Below are 21551 nucleotides of genomic sequence, written 5' to 3' on the forward strand. Positions count from 1 at the left end.
TTGAAAAAAAAAAAAGTGGTGGTGCTGGGGGGGGGGGGCTTTTTCTTGCTTTAAAGAAGATTATTTACAAACTTTTAATAAGTTTACTATTTATTTTGTTTTATTTATTTATTTATTTATTTAATTTTAATTTTTGAAATGTTTTGAAAAAAAAAATTAAAAGTGGTGGGGGGGGGGCCTTACCAATCTACAAATTCATGTCAGCTCATTTCAAGCATAATCATGATCAGTTACTACTTACTAGACCATCCCCAGTAAGAAAACCCCATATTTAACTAGTTAGAATCTGAAAAATGTCATTATTTCATAAGTCAAATTTTATTTAAAAATTCATAAAAATATGATCCCATTGAGATCCCAACTTGAAACTTTGCAAAAATGAAGATAAAATACACACAAATTTTTGAGAATTTTTAAAAAAAAAATCATTATACCTTTTCTGAGAAATTTAAATTTAAAATTTAAATTTTATTTTTTAAAAATTAAAAATTTTCTGAAATTAGTCATGTTGCATATCCAATTAAACAGCAACTAATGTACTTTAAAATGCTTTTTACCAAATCTTTCTATCTATATTTGGTGCTGAGTTATCGTCCATTTTATGTTCAAACATCCATGAAAAAAAGAGGGTTTTTCGAAAAATCAAAGTGTCATAAATAAAAAAATAATAGAGATAAAAATCTAAAAATTTGGACTTTTGATTACCTCGAAGGGTACAATCGATGAGCTAAATTTCAAAGAAATACAAAAAGGTGAGGGAAAAAATTTCCCAAATTTTGGATCACTTGACATGGAATGACAATATATTATTTATCTATATATATAAAAATGAATGTTTGTCTGTATGTCATCCATGAACTCAAAAACTACCCGGCAGATTTGGCTGAAACTTTCATCGTTTGTTATTTTTGGTACTGGGAATGTTTATAGACCAGTTCGAAAAAAATCCGATCGATAGTTCCTTTTTTATTCCAATTTAAGTCACAATCCATTGGATAAATACGAATAAAATTATCGGCTGCAGAAATGAATTCGCGTGAAAGATCTCATTGATAAGAAGTTAGCTGTTGCCATTTTTCTTGAATTTGAACAAATAAATTCTTTCTTTACTGTTTTATGACTTTTCATGCAACGGGGGGATTTAAAACTTTTTCTATTTGATATTTTTAGCGATTGATTGATCTTGCAAACTGCGTGAGTACAAAATTTGAGTATAGTCACGGCTTCACTTGATACCTGGACCGATTATTATGAAAATTGCTATATACATGTATTTTTCCACGGAGAAGGTGCATAATATGCTCATTGAAGCCACTCGCCACCAGGTGACACTGCAGAGTAGCAACTTCTGCCCCGTTCAACCGATTGTCATGAAAATCAGTATAATGATGTATTTTTTTTGTTGTCATAGCAACGCGCGTCGGGTACAGCTAGTTGATTTTTTAAATTAAATTTCATTTTATTTATTTATTTATTTGTCTGAATGTGTCAGAAGTGAATTTTTGAGTTTTTCAACCAGTATGACACTATCGAGAGGTCAAAATACTATTAAGAAAATAAAGCTCAAAGCTTTCTTAATAGTATATTTTCAGTACTATGGTTATTTCTAACAACACTTTCGTAAACTTAGTGAAAAAAAAAAACTTTTGGTTTATCATAATAATTTTTCATTAACGTTAAAAACACAGGTATTGTGCCTTTTAAGGGGGTCCGGGACACAAAAACCGTCAAATTTTGCAATTTCTTTTTTTTTATGTTTTTTTTTTTTTTTTTTGCTTAAAAGGACGTTTAAGTCTTTTTCTATCTTAACTAGAACGAAAGATATAATTACGTTTCTTGCATGCATTTAACTAATTAACTAATATTATACATAACTTTAAAACTTTAAACGCGTTTTTCTCCATGATGCATTTCTTTCCCTATTTTTTGCATTCAAACTCTTATAAGTTAAGAACTGATTAAGAAAAAGTAATGAAATTCGGTGCATATCTTTTTTCAAACAATTTACTTTAATTTTTATTTGGCAAATTTGAAAAAAAAAAAAAAAAACGTTTACTGCAAAAAGTGTGATTTTTTAAACAAAAAGTATGTCCGAATTTTTCGAAATTTTCCTTCAAATACTTTCTTTTTTTTTTTAATAAAAATTAAAGCTTAGATATTTGTGCATAATTTTTTTTGAATTTATTTTTAAATTGACTAAGAATATTTTGAGTTTTAGCGATTTAAAGCAACCCCATTTAAAAAAATGATACTTAAATTTAAAAAAGTAATATTTATGTTGTGATTTTGCCTATAAACGAGCTAATGTATGCATCACATAACTTCCTTTTACGCCAATTTAATGATAATAGCGCCAAGGAAACACTAAATATTTTCACCCCTAGTTTCTTGCGAACCGAAGCAAAAAAAAAAACGTTTTACACAAATTTACGCAATTTTAATGTGATCCAGTGGTTAAAATATCACCAATATTAAATATCACCAACATTAAATAATTATTTAAATCTCACCAACATTAGCCAAATTAAAACCAGACTTAAAAGTTTTTTTTAAAAAATCGCCAAATTTTTGCCAAGTTGGCGACAAAACTTGGCGGCCAAAAGCTTGGCGATATATTGCCAAGTGTTTAACAAATTATAATACCAATTGAGTTAGCATTGCAATTGACACTGATTTCCCCCCAAAAAGGTGTAAAAGACCCCGTTAGAAATATCCGAATGCAACCAAAAGAGAAGGTGCTCAACTAGAACTCACTAGGAGTCTACGTACTAAATTTCAACTTGCTAGGGCATAACGTTTTTGAGTTATGCGAGATACATACGTACATACACACATACATACATACGCACATACATACGTACATACGGACGTCACGAGAAAACTCGTAAAAGAATCTATATATATAAAAATGAATGTTTGTCTGTATGTCATCCATGAACTCAAAAACTACCCGGCAGATTTGGCTGAAACTTTCATCGTTTGTTATTTTTGGTACTGGGAATGTTTATAGACCAGTTCGAAAAAAATCCGATCGATAGTTCCTTTTTTATTCCAATTTAAGTCACAATCCATTGGATAAATACGAATAAAATTATCGGCTGCAGAAATGAATTCGCGTGAAAGATCTCATTGATAAGAAGTTAGCTGTTGCCATTTTTCTTGAGTTTGAACAAATAAATTCTTTCTTTACTGTTTTATGACTTTTCATGCAACGGGGGGATTTAAAACTTTTTCTATTTGATATTTTTAGCGATTGATTGATCTTGCAAACTGCGTGAGTACAAAATTTGAGTATAGTCACGGCTTCACTTGATACCTGGACCGATTATTATGAAAATTGCTATATACATGTATTTTTCCACGGAGAAGGTGCATAATATGCTCATTGAAGCCACTCGCCACCAGGTGACACTGCAGAGTAGCAACTTCTGCCCCGTTCAACCGATTGTCATGAAAATCAGTATAATGATGTATTTTTTTTGTTGTCATAGCAACGCGCGTCGGGTACAGCTAGTTGATTTTTTAAATTAAATTTCATTTTATTTATTTATTTATTTGTCTGAATGTGTCAGAAGTGAATTTTTGAGTTTTTCAACCAGTATGACACTATCGAGAGGTCAAAATACTATTAAGAAAATAAAGCTCAAAGCTTTCTTAATAGTATATTTTCAGTACTATGGTTATTTCTAACAACACTTTCGTAAACTTAGTGAAAAAAAAAAAACTTTTGGTTTATCATAATAATTTTTCATTAACGTTAAAAACACAGGTATTGTGCCTTTTAAGGGGGTCCGGGACACAAAAACCGTCAAATTTTGCAATTTCTTTTTTTTTATGTTTTTTTTTTTTTTTTTTTGCTTAAAAGGACGTTTAAGTCTTTTTCTATCTTAACTAGAACTTACCTTGAATTTTGGAGAAGATCCAACGGATCAATAATAAGTATACTTCAGAGCATTAATTGAAATATTTGTAAGCACACACCTCAATATAATTTGCTTCCAACTGTTAATATGTCGCGGAAAATTACATTCAAGACAGAATTTCTCAACTCTTAAATGCACCAACATATTTTATGGTAAACAGTTTTCCCATTAGTTACACCAAATTAAGCCTTAAACGTGAGGCGGATGTACCAAATAAGGTCATATAAACCAATAAAGCCATTCCCGTGTTTTCATGTAGTATAACTAAAATCCGCAAGAGTGTGACTTTATCGTCATCAGCAAGCCTAACTATTCATAAAGCGTTATCAGAAAGCAATTTTAACCGTCAGACAACGGTGTAGTAACGACTTTTGTAAAAGAGTGTTTTTCCAAATTGCCTGATCATTTTAGTTAGTTTTGCTTTTTTAGGGTGCACTGAAATTTAATAATAAACGAGCTGATGTGTGCATCACATGACTTCCTTTTACTCCAATTTAATGTCATTTTCTCATTATTGGCAGTTTTAATCTGATTGAATAGTTTACTCCCAAAATATCACCAACAGTGGCCAAATTGAAACCAGATTTAAAAAAAAAATCGCCAAATTTGTCGCCAAGTTGGTGACCAAAAGACTGGCGATATGTCGCCAACTGTCCGCCAAATTATAACACCACGTGAGTTTACATCGAAATTAACAATGATTCCCCCCCCCCCCAAAAAAAAGGGGCAAAAGATCCCCTTTGAAGCATACAATTGCAACCAAAAAGGAAGGTGCACAACTAGACCCCACTAGGGGTCTATGTACGAAATTTCAACTTTCTATGACATTCTGTTCTTGAGTAATGCGACATACATACGCACATACACTCATACATACGTACATACAGACGTCACGAGAAAACTCGTTGTAATTAACTCGGGAATCGTCAAAATGGATATTTCGGGTGTCTGTACGTTCCTAGGCACATATCCACATGTGCTCAGGTTGAAAAAAAACACTCAACATTCATTTGGGGGTGAGCAAAATGGAAATAAAGGCCGATTTTTGGGTGAAAATTTTTTCGCGAATACAATACTTCCTTTTTTGTAAAAGGAAGTAAAAAAAAAAATGTTTATTGTTCTTGAAGCCAAATTTATGTAATTGACAAAATAAGAAAAAAAAATCATTGTGTACCTTCAATTTATATTGGGATTTGATAACTTGGAATAGTAGATTGTATCCCAATAAAGCAATAATCGGCCTTATGTGCACTCCAATGTCCTTATTAGGACACTAGAGGAGCGGAGGGAGGAAATGATCCTATGCTGCAAATGTTGAACACGAACTGTGCAAGGGTTAACCCTAAAAAAGGAAATGACTTACCCGTGCCCAAAATGTGACGGTAGATTCTTTTACTTTCCACTGGAGTAAATATGGAGCATGTTATAATGTTTTTTCATTTAGGGTAACCGTCTCCAGTAATTGGCAGGTCACCAGTGTTTGGCACATCCAACAAAAATGTCCTAAATGAGATCTACTTTTTACTTCTACTTTTTACCCAATCTTTTAAAAGTAGAAGGCTATATATCAACTGAATGTACATTTACATTAAAGATTACAACTTCAATTCATGTTACTAAATGGTAGCAATGCATAAGAAAGAGAAACAAATGTGGCTCGTGTCAAATCAGAAATTTTTGTTGCAAAAGCTTCTTCTCTGGCTTAAGGGAAGCATGCACATCAACCCGTTAAAAGCTGACTTAAAATATATTTTAATATTGACAATACAGAAATCTGCATTTTTTTTTTTTACCAGAGTTGACATTATTGGGATTCCTAATAAGACCAAGTAGTCCTTCTCAGTTAAAACTGTTGAAACACATACATATTATCTTTGAGGCACTCCGGTTAGTTTTGCCTCACTTATTTTTTTTTTTTTACATTATTCGAATTAAACAATTTTAAAAAAAAAACTAGAAGGTCCAGGGCTGCTTTTTATTTTATGGAAAAACTCGTAAATTAAAATCATAAAATACAACAAATTTAAAGTTACTATTTTTAAGCTATTTTGGAACGCCTAGTTCAAGTTACTAAACTCCTTTTAGTTTTTTCAACTAATTTACATTGTACTCATTCATCAGGCATTTCATTTTCTATATAATTTGATTATCTCACTATCTGTAGCATTTTTTTAGTAGTATTTATTAAAATGGCAAAAAGTAATACATTGAAAATTTTCTCCCGTTTTCAGGGTAACTGATTAATCTCTACGTTAGGCTTCGCTTTATTATTCACCAACTATAGATGCATTCTATGTTTAACCCCTTCAGACCTAGTCCGGTGTACCTGACATACACTTTAAACAGCTGCTAATCATTTAATAATTGATTTAATTAGTTGATTTTTTTTTTTTGTAGTTGACTCTTAACATTCTACTTATTATAATCTGTGAAATTTTTTTTCGTTTTGGGATTGACAACACTGACATATTAGGATTGAGAGATGGAGAGTGGCTCATTTTTCCAACCATAGATTTTTATCTGAAAAGCGAGGTTTTTTTCCTGATTTTTTTGAAAATATATAATTTTAAATTTATCGTTTCAAACGCTTATATTATGTTTTATAATTCTTGGAGAACATTTTATAATGAAGTTTGCTCGGTGTTTTATCGTTTTTGTATATGAAATATTGATTCCAAAAATATAAATCCGGAATATTGGACGCGCCATAACTCTTTTAATTTTTCTCCTACAAACTCAAAATTTTGTCTATAAGATACCCTTTACCATAGTAAATTGTGTACCAAATATCAATATTTTTGGTCAAAAATTTCATAATTCCAACTGAAGGGGTTGTGAGAAACAAAAGGATGCAAGTGCCAAAATTAAAAATTTGGCGATAACCAGTTCAAAAGGTAGGTGAACCCCTCCTCTGTCTTGGGGCAAGATGCCGTACTAGTAGTCCTTGTTGGTGCAGCTGTATAGCATGATTTAGAAAAAAATTTCAATGAAAGCCTACCTAGAGCCGCAACTTTAAACGCGTTTTGCTCAAAACTTGAAAATGTCCACTTCCATCTCTTTGCTTCTCACTGCCTTATTTGTTTCCCAAAACGTACTATCTTTATTTTTTTATTTTACTGCCAAACAAAGTCAAAACATTTTCAGAATATACAAACTTAAACACACGTTAAAATTTCTACCGTAGCCATAGTAACTCAAACTGTAAATGTAATCCAATGAATAAATGTAGAAGCTTAGAATTTTAAATCTATCAATTTCAGCGTTAAATATGCTACCCGTTTGTGTTTTTTTCCTTCTTCTTTGTCAACTTGACCGGTATAATTCCGTAAATAAAAGTATCTGTTTCAGTTTTATGCATGAAAATTGTTTTCATCTGCATTTTTATTTCTAACACAAATAATCAGTACTTGTTTCCCTCTAAATACCGATATTTTTACTTGTCCACTCTTTTTTCTGTTGACATATTTCACGTAGGATAATGATTTGTATAAGCTATTGATACTACAAAAAAAAGGAGGGGAGTGTTGAACTGTTTATAGATTAAAAATTTATGATTTAAAGTTCCGAAACTGCGATACATATTTTTTAAATATTTTATTTTTCACCAAGTTCAAAGTTACTTTGAATGTTGCTAACTATTATCAAAGTTAAAATTTCATTTAAATGGTTTTGATAATTATTATTTCTTAACTCAACAATACTTTAGAAGTTTTTTTTTTTTTTTTTTTTTTTTTTTTTTGTATTCTGACAACAGATCCACCGTGAGAGAGACGAGAGAGACGTGAGGCTAGAAATGTATCCTAAATGACTGTCATTTAATGTTAATTTTTCTCAAGGAATTGTTTTTTTCTTACTTTTGATGAGTCATTTAAAGACTGCTCAAAAGTTGAAGCCAACTGAATCACAAATGAACGAAGTATTAGGCCATGAATCTTATAATGGCCTTATTTGTTGCACTTAGATTATGTTTAAAATTAAGTTGGTTTTTATGTGCTTTTTCAATTATTTATTAATTAATATTTGTATTTCTGCCTTAAACAGAAAGATTTTTCTATAGACTTTACTAATCTGCCTAATCAAGTGCCTAGTAAATTTTCGTTCGTTTTAAGGGGTCTAAGGAACTTTAACCATCAAAATTGTCTACTTTCTGGAAAAATATACGTTATGCATGATTTAATTCTGAACAATTTGATACCTTATTTATTATTATACGCAAAAAACTTTTCAAGTTATCGGAAAAATGCGTAACCTTTCCTTTAAGAGATTTATGTTAACGGCAGCTGTTTAAGCCTGTTTTTCTCAGGTGCCGTTTTCGTTGGTTTCTCGTTTTGCGTGCATGATCTGAACCTAAATGTATTTATTTTTTAAAAATTATTTAGCTATTTATTTGTTTATTTATTTGAAATTTTATAAGTTAATATAAAAACTTTCCAAAACTTTGGACGAAAATATTTTTTTTAAATATTAATTTTCATTTTTAGTTAAAATTTAGGTTCAGATCATAAAAAAAAACAGACAACCATGCATAAAAAGTTTTAGGGAAATATATGAGAAACTTTCTGATATATCACGCACGCAAAACGAGAAACCGGCACCTGAGAAAAATAGGCTTAAACAGCTGCTGTTAACATAAACCTCTATGGGGAAAGTTTGCGCATTTTTACGATAACTTGAAAAGATTTTTGAGCATGGTATAAATAAGGTATCAAATTGTTCAGATTTAAATTATGTGTTACATATATATTTTTTTTTCAAAAAGTCAAACATTTTGAAGGTTAAAAGTCCTTAGATCCTTAATTATTTACCTTTTTGTTTATTTAAGCTCTACTTATTTTGAATTTTGGGGACATTTTGCATATAATTATGATCCGCCCGTCAGGAGTTAACACTTGACCACGACTCGTTTCAAAAAAGCTCCTTTTCCCGAGGTTAACTGCAGTCAGAGTCTTTCATAACCAGATTGTAGGTACATGCTTGTAGTTTGTAGCGGCCAGGAAAACCTTCCATCGAGCTAAAAGATAGAGCGAAACCTTGCAGGCTTTGCGATGCAAGAAGAAAAATAATAACTTTAACTTTCAATTTAGAATTCCATAAATAGGAATTTTAACAAAGATAGCGGAATAAGTTTGTGAGTAAAAAATGCGCTTGATATTTTGGTGATTGTGATTGTAAATAAATGTATATATTTATGTTTTTTAATTCCGCGGCTTAATAATTTTATTTATTCAACCTTCTGATTAATTGTTTGATGTTCGATAATAATAATAATATTCAAGACATCAACATAGTTCTGCACTATACAAGTTTCATGTGGCAAAAATCTTACTTGTTAATTAAAAAAATAATAAATAAATATCAATTACTCAGTAAGCCATGAGCCAATAATTATGAGCAACAGCATTAATTGTACTTCATGTGCTGTAGTTTTATATACAGGTTAGAATTCCGTCAACTTCCTTAATTAAATAATCTTAAAGAGGAAAAGTTTGAGATAAACGGTTAAATTCCCAGCTGAAATACTCTATACGTTATGCGCCAGTAACTTTGAGCAACTGCTACAGTTTTACTTCCATGTGGCGTGGTTTTAGAATCAGGTTAGATACTCATGGGAAAGAATCAACTTGCTTATAAACAGTCCCAAACTTGATAATTTTGAAAACAGATTGATGGTTGACTTTGGATGGTAAAACAGTTCTATTAAATATCTATACCTAATTAAGTTAAAGCTCTATATTAAACTTATCTTCTCCAAGCAGAATATAAAAATGTAAGCAGATTAATTATCTGAGAGATAGTTGCATTAGAAGCGTAAGAATGTTGCGAAATATCTTCAAATCAATAAACTCGTATATTTTTTGTATGTACATTTTTTTGTTCCTTGTGACCCCAAATCACATAAAGATAAGATAAGATAGATAAGGATAAAATTTATTAACAAACAAAATACACATACATAACAGTAAGCAAAATTAAAAAAAAAAAGAAAAGTAAAGTTAAAAAACTTACAAATTATAAAACATAAATTACAAACTTCATAACAAAACATTAAGAAAATCTTGACTATAGTTCAACACGAGTTAGTATTAAATTCTACACTAAAGAGCGCCAAAGGCACTGTCCGCAGTGTTTTTTAATTGGTTTAGTATGGAGTACAAACACAAATATGTATTAGCAGAAATATTTACAAATTAATTTTACACAAGTAGTAAAAATTTTACAGAACAATTATTGGACTGTTTGACTCCAGAAAAAAAAAACACAATAACTCGCATTGAAACATTCAATAGTATAAAAATTACAATACAAAATCCCCCCCTCGGTTGGCAAGTCAGTATATTTTATCAGCTAAAAGTTAATTGTTGATAGAATGTCATTATTTTGTATATATTCATTGACCCCTTGTTTATATTTTTTAAAGTTCTTCTCATTCCTAACATCTTCCGTTAGTTCATTAAACAGCCGCGGTGCCAAGTAAAAGAATTGCTTTTTAATAATCGTTTTATTTGGTTTTATAACTTTATATTGTTTACCTGAAATTCGAGTGTTATATTGTTTTTCATTAATTTCAAACCAGTTATTGTTGTTATGCAAAAAATACAATATTCTCTGTGCATATATTTCTCTGATATTATAGATTTTCTCAGACTTTTGTAAAATAGTATCTTTTTTATTAAGTTCTTGTTTAGATCCATAAATTATTTTCAAAATTTTTGCAGAGGTTCTATTTAAATTGGTAAGATTTGTTTCATAATCTCCTCCCCATGCACAAATACCATACGTAATTATTGAGTTTATCCAAGCATAAAATAAACATCTAAGAAACTTTTTCCAAACTATATTTCTCAATAGACAGAGCCAATGTATTCTACCTCTTAATTTCTTCACAAGTTTATCAGTATGGCATTTCCATTTTAAATTTTCACTAAAAGTTATACCTAAATAATTTATATTTTCGACTCTTTCTATGGTAGGGCAGTTACAGTTATTTGTGCAGTCACATGTTGGTTCGTGATATTTTATGCCTAAATCAATTTTATTAATTCCATTCTTTTTTAAATCAAACTTTATGTATTTTGTTTTATTTATATTAAGAGATAACATATTGTCAGTTAACCATTTATTTATAGCAGTTAAATCAAGTTCCATTTGGTTTTTTATATCATTAATGCTCTTTGCAGAATATGTTAATGCTGTATCATCTGCATATAGAGTAATTGTACCGTATAATTTAATGTATGACATGTCATTAATATATATTAAAAAAAGTAATGGACCTAAAATTGATCCCTGAAGGACTCCCGTTTTTGTTGTTTTATATTTGCTTATACAGTTATTTAGTTTTGTTGCTTGTTTTCTGTCCGTGAGATAGGATAATATCCATTTGTAAGGTATTCCTCTTATTCCAACATTGTATAACTTTTTTATCAAAATCTTTATGCTTACACTGTCAAATGCTTTACGTAAATCCAAAAATACTGCTGAAGTTTCATAGTTTTCGTTAATGTTCGCATAAATTTCACCTGCTAATTTTAATACAGCTTTTTCAGTATTTCTGTTTTGCCTAAATCCGTATTGTGCGTTATGGAAAAAATCATATTTTTCTAAGAAATTCATCAACTGAGAGCTATAACATTTTTCCAATAATTTTGAGAATATTGGTAGAACTGAGATAGGTCTGAAATTATTACAGTCATCTTTAGCACCTGATTTGTGTATCGGTGTAATTATTGCTTTTTTTAGATCTTCTATGAATTCCCCTCTTTGTAGACTAATATTGATGATTTTTGTCACAATTTCTATATGATAATTAGCAATTATCTTAAGTGCATTACTTGTAATTCCGTCACGTCCCGGTGTTTTGTCATTTTGCATATTATCAATAATATTTTTAACCTTACTTATTTCCATTGGGTAAATATACATAGAATTTGTTTGGTGTGTTATGTTATTATTATAGTTTGATGCTTTATCGCCGTTTATTTCCACACAACAATTTATAAAAAAAGTCATTAAATTTTTCAACTAGTTCATTGCTATTATCTACATCGATGGAATTCTTATTCTTAATCCCTGTAATATCTTTAATAATATTCCATTGTTTTCTTCCATCTTTTCCAGCATGGACAAATTTTTTATGAAAAAAATCCTCTTTTTCTTTTTTAATCAACTTTTTTAATTGTTTATTGTATTCTTTATAATTATTTTTATATTCCTTATTATAAGGAAATTGTTTTTTTTTTATATAATTTTTCTTTTTTATTGATCATATTTACTAACTCTTGTGTAATCCATTGTTTTTTTAATTTATTAGCTTTTTTTATCTTCTTGTTTTTTTCCATGAATTCCTTAATTTTACTGATAAAAGTGTTATAAATCTCATTTATCTCCATGTTTTCATCTATTAAGCTAGAGAAATTAATTTCTTTAATATCCTGTTCAAAAGTTCTATAATCGATGTATGTTTTAATTATTTGCTCGCTACTCCGATTACGTTTCAAATGTTTTTCTAATAATTTTTTGTTATCAATTTTTACTAGTAATGCATAGTGATCGGTTATTGTTGTTTTATGTACTGCAGCTGTTACTGCTCTATCTATTCTGTAATTACATTTATAAAAGACATGATCAATACAGGATGAGCTTAGGTCATTACACCTAGTTGGTATATCAACATATTGCTTGAAACCCATAGTGTACATAGTATTAATATAATCATTTGTTGTCGTGTTATTCTGCAAAGTATCAATGTTTATGTCACCAATATACAAAATGTTTTTACATACAATTCCTTTTACCTTTTGTTCAAGTTCTAATATATAATCATTTATACTACATTCAATAGCCCTGTAAATAAAAACTATAAAAAAATCAAGTTCCTTATTATACAAGTATAATGCCTCAGCAGTATTCATTGAAATACTCTGCTCAGAAAAGTAGTATTTCTCTTTAATATAAGCTATGACTCCCCATGATCTATTTCTTTCTCTTGTATTATAAAGTTTGTTATACCCCTTAAGATTATAATTATCAATTTCACATTCCTTAATCCATATTTCACTTAATAACAAAATATCTATATCCATATTTTCAATTGTTATCAAGAGTTCATCTAAATTTTGCCTTATGCTTCTTATGTTCAGATGATAAATGTTTAATACCGCTGTATTGTCTTTTATAAGATATGTCTCTGCATCGTCCACGTTATTAAGTTCAGTGAATTTTTCAATTGAATCATAATCCATGAACACCCGTTCACCTCTGTCTGGAATATTTTAAAATTTCGTTCTCTCCCTTTCCCTTTTTTTTTTTTTTGGAAGTTATTTTGAGCATAAAAGAAGTTTATTTAGTTTCAGAAGTTTATTACCTAGTAGTATATATGCGAAATTCAGCTGTAATCTAATCAATCCTTTTCTCAATTACAACCTTCTTTTAAAATTATAACACCTGTTTACAATCATTATCATAAAGTCAAACATCACATCAGAAGTAAGTGCGTAACGCTACAGTAAGTAGAGCTCGTGTATTTCTACTGAAAAAAAACCTGTATGTAAAAAATTTTAAAAATGCTATGAATATATAAGTTCCGTCTAAAACTACATCATTTAATTGCAGATGTGTCTCAAACTTAGTTGTGGCTTACGAAGTATTTGCTCTTGAATCTTTTATTTAAAAATAAACAAATTTGAGACCGTTTAATGAAGCCGAGATCCTCTGATTGAGATCCTTTCAAAATTAGATTAATGGTTTATAGATTAATAGAAATTTAATTTTGACAAAAAAATCAATTTTGAGCCCACTTAATTTAAATTTGGCCTTTTTTTTAACCGACTTCAGAAAGGAGGCGGTTATCAGTTCATACCGTATGTATGGTTTTTTTTTTTTTTTTTTTTGTCCACTCATAGCGTCTCACCTAGTGAACCGATTTTGATGATTCTTTTTTTAATGGATAGAGGATGGCTCAACTTAGGTCCCATTACTTTGTTTGACCATATTTGTTCTTTAGAAAAAAAGTTATGGGCAAAAAACAGTAAATTTCCCTATTAAATGATGAAAATGATATTGTAGCAAAGTTCGCACTTTGCATCCGTGGATAACGGTGGCTCAGTGGTAGAATTCTCGTCTCCCACACGAGTGACCCGGGTTCAAATCCCGATTAGGACAAAGTGAATTTTACTAAAATTTCGTTTCTACTGTTCCCCGTATTTTCTCGAATGTTCTATTAATGTCTGTATCTTTCAAAGTCTGGAAAGTTCCAGCACTTTCTCAAGTTGCATATAAGGAGATGTAATGTTCATTCGTGGTTCTGAATAAAGATCTCGAGTTGAGACTAACGAGTATTCGCTTCATTTGGCTTTCACATTGTCTTCGCTGTCTTCATCTACGCGACAATATGAAACTCATTGTTATAAAAGTTTGGTGCCATATAACTGTAACATTAATAGTAATTGTAATGATAATTTTGAATAAAGGCTTTTCTAAAGCAATACAGTGATATATTGCCGCACGTCTTACTAGGTAACTTCATAGTTTTATTGAAATATCTACATTTACACTAAAAAGAATGAAATAAAAAAATTTTGAAAAAAAAAATAGAACCGACTTCAAAATTGCTCTAAAAAGTGAAAAATAATTTTATTCTATAAACACCATCGATAATACTTTTAAACATAATTTTTGAAGTTGGCGCAAAAACAAAAAGTAAAATCCATTGTAACCATGCTTCGTTCATATTTTTATCAAAAAAATCATCCAAACTTAGGAACGAAACATTTATATCGTTACTCAAATATGCTGTCATCAATGCGTAATGCATGTGGTAGTGAAGAAACTAGATGTGGTTAAATTTATACTTGTAACTGAGTTATGGCTGTGAATGATTTTATCGATCGTTTTTGCGCCAACTTCAAAAATTATGTTTAAAAGTATTATCGATGGTGTTTAAAGAATAAAATTATTTTTCACTTTTTAGAGCAATTTTGAAGTCGGTTCTATTTTTTTTTTTCAAAATTTTTTTAAGTCATTAACTTTGAGACCGTTAACTACTAAAACCAACAGTAACTCGTGTTTTTTTTTTTTTTTTTTTTTTTTTTGCTTGTACCATACTATGGCATGTAGTTAATCCCATACATATTTCCAAGAAAACGGACAATTGCCCGTTTAAAACAATGAGTGTTGAATTAAGTTATTTTTGCTACTATGTTCTTAGCATCAAGTATGTTCTTAGCATCTCATAGTATCCATGGGTTACTCATCACATTTGAAACAAACCGATCATATATTTAGCACCATATATTCACGACCTAAAGCTTTAACCTCTACTCAAAGGCCAGCAATTCAAATTTGAGGAAAAAGAATCTTTACTTTTTTTTATCATAATACCACTAACATATACTGAAGTTTCAGGAAAATTTAGTGCAAGCTAAGAGGACCTTATTTTTTTGACCAGCTTTTAAAAAATGACTCTTAATATGTGTTGCATATTTATCTTCCAATACGCTTCTATTAACATTTTATTTCAGTAAAACGAAGATCTTTTCATAAAGAATTCAATATTTGTGTTCCAACGAGGACTAGATAGTACAAATAAGGCGCAATTGCAGCGAAGATAAAATAAGAGCGGTGGGACTGTTTTTGCCACATTAAGACTCTCAAGACGAAATAAACATGATTAAGATGCTTGCTTACTTTATTTAATAGTTTTTTTTCTTTTACTTTTTTCCATTGAAGGAACTTTTGTCATTAGTTGCGTCTTTTTTCTAACTTGTTCACATTGCCAACACATTTGGATTAAATTGCTGCATACTTTGTTTTCACGTTAAAGCCCTTTATAGTTCATAAAATAAAAAAAAAAACTGGTTGGAAAGTTTGGTTTAAATAATTTTGAAGCAATTAGCAACTGAATTTTCACATCTTTTTCCTTTACTGACTTTCTTTATAAATTTATTACAAAAAAAAAAGAATAGATTACTATTATTACCGTTAGCATTTATTGTCAAATTCCAAGCTGAGTAACTGTTGACATTGCAGTCACCATGGTATGCTTCTAAGTTGAGGTCACCTTTCTCAACGTTGTACCAAGTAAAAAGTTTGACACGATTGATGACAATCTAAAATACATTACTGGTAGCTCTGTCAGAAACTTTTTACTCATTAACCCAACTTTTAAATATCATAAAATGTATAAAAAGACGCCACGCCTTTGTAAATGAATTATATATATTACCGTTAAAGTATATAATGCAGTTTTCTGTATAGAATACCTAGTTATTCGATGAAATAACTGATCGTGTCCGTTAAAGTGTGTAATATGTTATTAATTTGACACTTTAACTAGTTATTACATGAAATAACTGATCGTGTCAGTTAAAGTGTGTAATATGTTATTAATTTGACACCTTAACTAGTTATTTTATGAATTAACTAGGTTATCTATAAATTAACTAACGAGAGACAGTCAAAGTGTAAAATAAGCAATTTATCTAATGAAATAACTTGGTATTCTATAAATAAACTAATAATAGACAATTAAAATGAAAAAGAAGCAATTTATCTAATTTATGCATCGTATAAATGGTATTTATGGAAACTTACCACAAAATCATTTCTTACAACAAGGATTACTAAAATGACACTTGCAATTACAAAGAACATTATTTCTAAAGCAAAAACATTTTTGTTGACACACTGGGTTGACACCTATGGCCTGGAATAGTTCATAAATGCAGTAGGGGTGGAAGGTAAATGTATTTGTCGTGCAAGATATATGATGTACATTGTTTTCCTCATTAACGGGCTGCAGATCGTTATTCTATGAAATAACTAGTTAAACCATGAAATTAAAGAGAGTTTTAGACTTTAACGGACCAATTAGTTATTCCATGAAATAACTAGGTTTTCCATAAAATAATGGATTTCTTACTTTAACGATAACATATGTTCACCGAACTTCAAATTGCAAAAAGGCTGTTTACATGGGGTTCAAGGTCACAAAGAACTTTGCTTCAGGATATCATGCTTCAGGACATTAGAAATCCTAAAAACTCTATTAGTAATTCTAGTTTTTGCTTCTGAAATATAATGTATAAAAGCTTTAGTGTGTCTTTCATGTTTTTTCCAGATCACTTGTCCTTTTGTAGCGCAGCATGGGACGGTCTGTCTTGTTGGCCAGCAGTGAATGCAGGTTCGGTTGCAACTGTGCCATGTTTTCATGAATTTAATGGTGTCCTGTATGATACATTAGGTAAATAATAAATTTTATCATAAAATTAGTTGTTTGAACTTCACATTCTCTAAAGAACTCTTTCGAGTTTTTTTTTTTCCCTCGTTCTGTCAAAAAACTTCTAAACAGTGTATGAAAAGTAGCAAAATCATGGATTGTTATGAATGGCAGGTTCCGTAGAATTTAGTATCTCTTAACCGCGAGCCATTTGCTTCTAAGAAATATGTCAATAAACTAAGTCTTTCATAATTTCGTGATTTCAGTTAACAACTATAATTAAATCTGCTCGAAAATATATTATGGTTTCCATTTTGAAGAAAACTATGTTTGATTGGAAATATACTTTTATCTTTATGACTTTTATCTTTACGAAAGAGAAGTATACGATCTTTTCAGTTCAAAATTATTTTTCTGGATTAAAAGATGCATCGGTTTAGTTTGCAAGTTCCGTAAAAGAAAACCTCCCGTTGTAGCAGGTAGCAGAAACTAGATTATACAGTCGAGCCCGCTTAATGCTAAATAAAAAACAGCTAATTCACCACGAAAGATTATTCTAATAAGCGGGATAATCCATTATACGGGATCAACACGATAAATAACAACGGTTTGGTACAACGAAAATTTAGTACATGGATTGGGCATAAAATGTTTTGTACGTTTGCAGAACAGAATTTAACATTAAAAAGAAAAAAAAGAATACGTGTATGCAAGATGAAGAAAGCACAAAAAATGAATGAAGAAATAAAAAGAAAACTTGCAATTTTTCGAGGAAAAAAACAGCCATTGGTTATTTGTTTTTTTCTGCAATAGAATAAATGTTCCTGATTGTTAATTGACTAGAGGATAATCTGCTCGCGGATAATCTGGAGTTTACTGTATAAAGCATTTTTATTGAAAGTTGATATTACTGCATATCATAAAACATAATAGTTCTCGGCCGACTTTGAGACCTCAAATCTCGATAACAGGGGCACGAGGGCAAATAATTTTAGTGTCAAAAATGCCTCAATATGCTCTTTTAATTTAAACCCGTTTTAACTCTTTTCATTATTGAGCTATTCGTGTTTGTCTCTGGTCAGTATCAAAGAATCGATGACGTCATCGAAATTAAAACTAAAATTGCAGTAATACGGATGAGATAAATAAATACATTTGTGCTGAACAGTAAAGTAAGAAAAAACAACGTTAAAAAAAAGCACAAATTTGCCAATTACAGCAAACACGTGTTTCGGCGTTACAGGGAACGCCTTTTTCAATGCAAAAAGTAATGAGCTTATGGATGAAAAGACATCCTACAAAAGCCAAGAGCAGATAAGCATACAGCTTTAAAAGATAATAATAGCGGATTAGCGAAACACCAATGAGAAAATTATAAACCGATCAGGGACCAATAGGAATGCAAGCAAAGGCCGGGAGCTTCCGCTTAGGTACGGTAAAGCCAGAAAGAAAGAATTTAATTGGACAAAGATTAAGCCGAAGCTTAAACAAAAAGAAAATGTCGGTAACCGTGAACCACAAGAAAGAAAATGCTGAATTGAAGAAAAAACACCACGAAATAAAATAAACAAAAACAAAAATATTCGAAAAAAAGAAAAATAAAGTTAAATAGAAGAAAAAGGGGGTGGGGATGTCAACCAAGACAAAAAAGGTAAAAATAAACAAAGGAAGATAGATACAAATGAATGGGAAAAAGGGGGATGAGGAAAGGACATTATTAAAGATATGAGTGCCAAATGTTGGAAAAATATGGAACTGCAGTAGATCATTAACTAAGTTAGAACTGTTCATCAAAATATGAAAAGATTCCCAAAAGTCAAGATCTGATGAATTGGGACATTTTTGGATAATCTAATAAGAGTTAAAATCAAAAGAGTGATTCGAATCCCAACAATGTTGAGCAATACTAGACTTATTTAATTGTTGTTTGTTTTTTTTTTAAACTTATTTATTTATTTATTTATTTTTGTTTCTTGTTTTATTACATTAAATGCATAATTAATTTATGTGTTCGATAAACGTTACCGAAAAAACCCAAACTTCCTTAAAAAATTCAGTATGAGTTAAACATTTATTCAATTTGAAAATCTTAAATAATCGAAGATCAATTCCCGAAGTGAGCCTCTATTAATCCTAACATACGTGTGTTTCTTAAGGATAGGATCAACCTTCCGGAATTTTTCTTGTTTCAGAAAATGCCACGCGCACATGCAGCGAAAATGGCACATGGGCCAAGAGATCCGACTACTCCAGATGTAAACCGCTCTTGCATGAAGAATCACACATTAAAGTAAGTAAAACATTTTCCTCGAATTGTCTCGAGCATTTTTTCGAAAAAATGTAATAACTATTAAATTTAAATCTAAACTTGATGCTCTTTCTCGCCCAAATTTAGCTAACATAACTGGTGCGTAGTGGCATAGAAACAATGTAATCAATAGAGACAAATCATTTTTTTTTCTTTAAGTTGGTATTATTAGTTTAGCCAGCAAAATTTAAACAATTCACATTTGCTCTCACTGTAACATTTCAGAGTAAATCACTTAAACTTACTATTGGGTCATTTATCGCCTAATGCCATTGCCATCATGTCTCCGATTTTGTCCATTATTATTTTTTTTACGAATATATATCTAAGAAACAAGACCAAATTATTTTTTTTAGATTTTTTGAATAAAAATTACGTTTTGGAGATTTTTTTCAAAAATTCGATTTTTGATCATTTGTCGGAGACATCGTATTGCAATGAATTTAGAAAAATCTATCTAATTTCTCTTTTAAAAGGAAGATTTTAAGAAAACAAAAACTTTGCAGTTTATAACTGCATTCAATTGCGAAGACTGTCGCAATACGAGCCATTTGAAACTTTTATCGATCGATGCGCTTTTGTTGTGATGCATGTAATAGAGCTACTACAGGCTGTAACTTTTAACAATTGTTCTAAACCTTCCATAAAACTAAAATGTTGGTAAAAATCATCTTTGTGTAATAAATTTGTAACATGTTTTATACTCATCAGTTTGTGCCCTTATGTGCATGTAGCGCGTCACTATTGCGTTTGTGACCATATGTTCCTCCACGCTTTTTGCTTCTTACTGTCCCCTCTAAAAACTTTTAAAGTGTTTCCCAAGAGTTTAGATTCATCCTGTATATATTAAGTGAGTTCAATATATATGAACAATTTGAATTAAAATTTAGCATGATTCGTTAAAAAATAGCAATGTCAGATATTCTGCTACTGGACCATTCCACGGAAAACGGTAATTTTGTCACGCCTGTGACGCTTCATATATTTTATAAAAAATAATAATTTAAAAGGAGGGTGAACGAAATTTTGTAGCGTAAGAAATCACAAACGCATGTGTGGCTTCTTAAGCAAAACCTTTCTTCAAAAATTATTTATTTTTTAGGAAGTATAGGAACCGTCACGTGCGGGACAAAGTGATCATTTTCAGTGGAATGGGCATATACATATTTTTCTTTTCAATGGTTTAAATAATTATTTCTAAACTAATGAGATATGTTTCCTTTACGTTGGAACCATAGCTTTCAAAATCTACAATTTGTTTCGTCATTGCTGCACTAATAGAGCAAAAATATTAACTTATTCACAAGCAAGTTACCAGTGGTTGACTTTGGATGTCAAACACGTGACGCATGTAAATAAATTTTATTTTGAATAACAAAGTTGTTTAATAAAAATATAATTGTATCAGAAGCATCTTTGTATTAAATGTAAAGATTAAAAAAATTGCTTACCCCTGTTTCATTAAAATATTAAGACATATGACTAAATGTTAATGAAATTAAAGCGTATTTTTGTCCCGCACGTGACGGTGGAATGGCCCTACTGATATTTTGCGCCACCGAGAATCTACAGTAAACATGATTGTTAGACATTTTTTTCAGACATATTTTCTTATTCTAAATAATTACAATCCAGGCAAAGCTTAACTATTCTAACTTTCTGATGCTCCGTAAAAGCACGTATACATATTATCTGACTGACTGCAACTATCACTAGCAATCTAAGCTCAGAATAATGTGGAATGGGAGAACAACGAATAGAACAATGAATACGATACTCATTGGTCTAACGTTAATAGCTTTGCCCGCAACTAAACCCATTTTTTTGTGATTGTCTTAGGTTTTATGGGATATCAAAGAAGCAGGCACAATTTATTACGTTGGATACGGCATGTCTCTTTTGGCCCTCATGGCAGCTCTTTCCATCTTCATTCATTTTAAGTAAGTATTTACTTTTGATTTTCTTTAATAAATTTAAAATTATTTTGCGTATACTTTTGTTTTGGTTTAAATTATATTTTATATGAATGAAGTACAATCAATAGCATAGAAGTGAAGAAATATCCCCTTCATACCTGGCGTCCGGTATACCGGACACACACTTT

At 30.3% G+C, this 21551-nt stretch overlaps 1 protein-coding gene across 1 annotated transcript in view; it reads left to right on the forward strand.

Moving 5' to 3' along the window:
- The window catches only part of LOC129234271 (diuretic hormone receptor-like), an 81062-nt gene that overhangs the window by 23017 nt on the left and 36494 nt on the right, over positions 1-21551 (forward strand). Inside the window, exons 2-4 of the mRNA XM_054868266.1 lie at positions 17041-17163; positions 19332-19429; positions 21287-21387. Of these exons, the coding sequence (XP_054724241.1) occupies positions 17041-17163; positions 19332-19429; positions 21287-21387 (322 nt within the window). The remainder of the gene's footprint in view (positions 1-17040; positions 17164-19331; positions 19430-21286; positions 21388-21551) is intronic.

The sequence above is a fragment of the Uloborus diversus genome, chromosome 1 (genome assembly GCF_026930045.1).
Source record: "Uloborus diversus isolate 005 chromosome 1, Udiv.v.3.1, whole genome shotgun sequence".
In the NCBI taxonomy this organism is placed as follows: Eukaryota; Metazoa; Arthropoda; class Arachnida; order Araneae; family Uloboridae; genus Uloborus; species Uloborus diversus.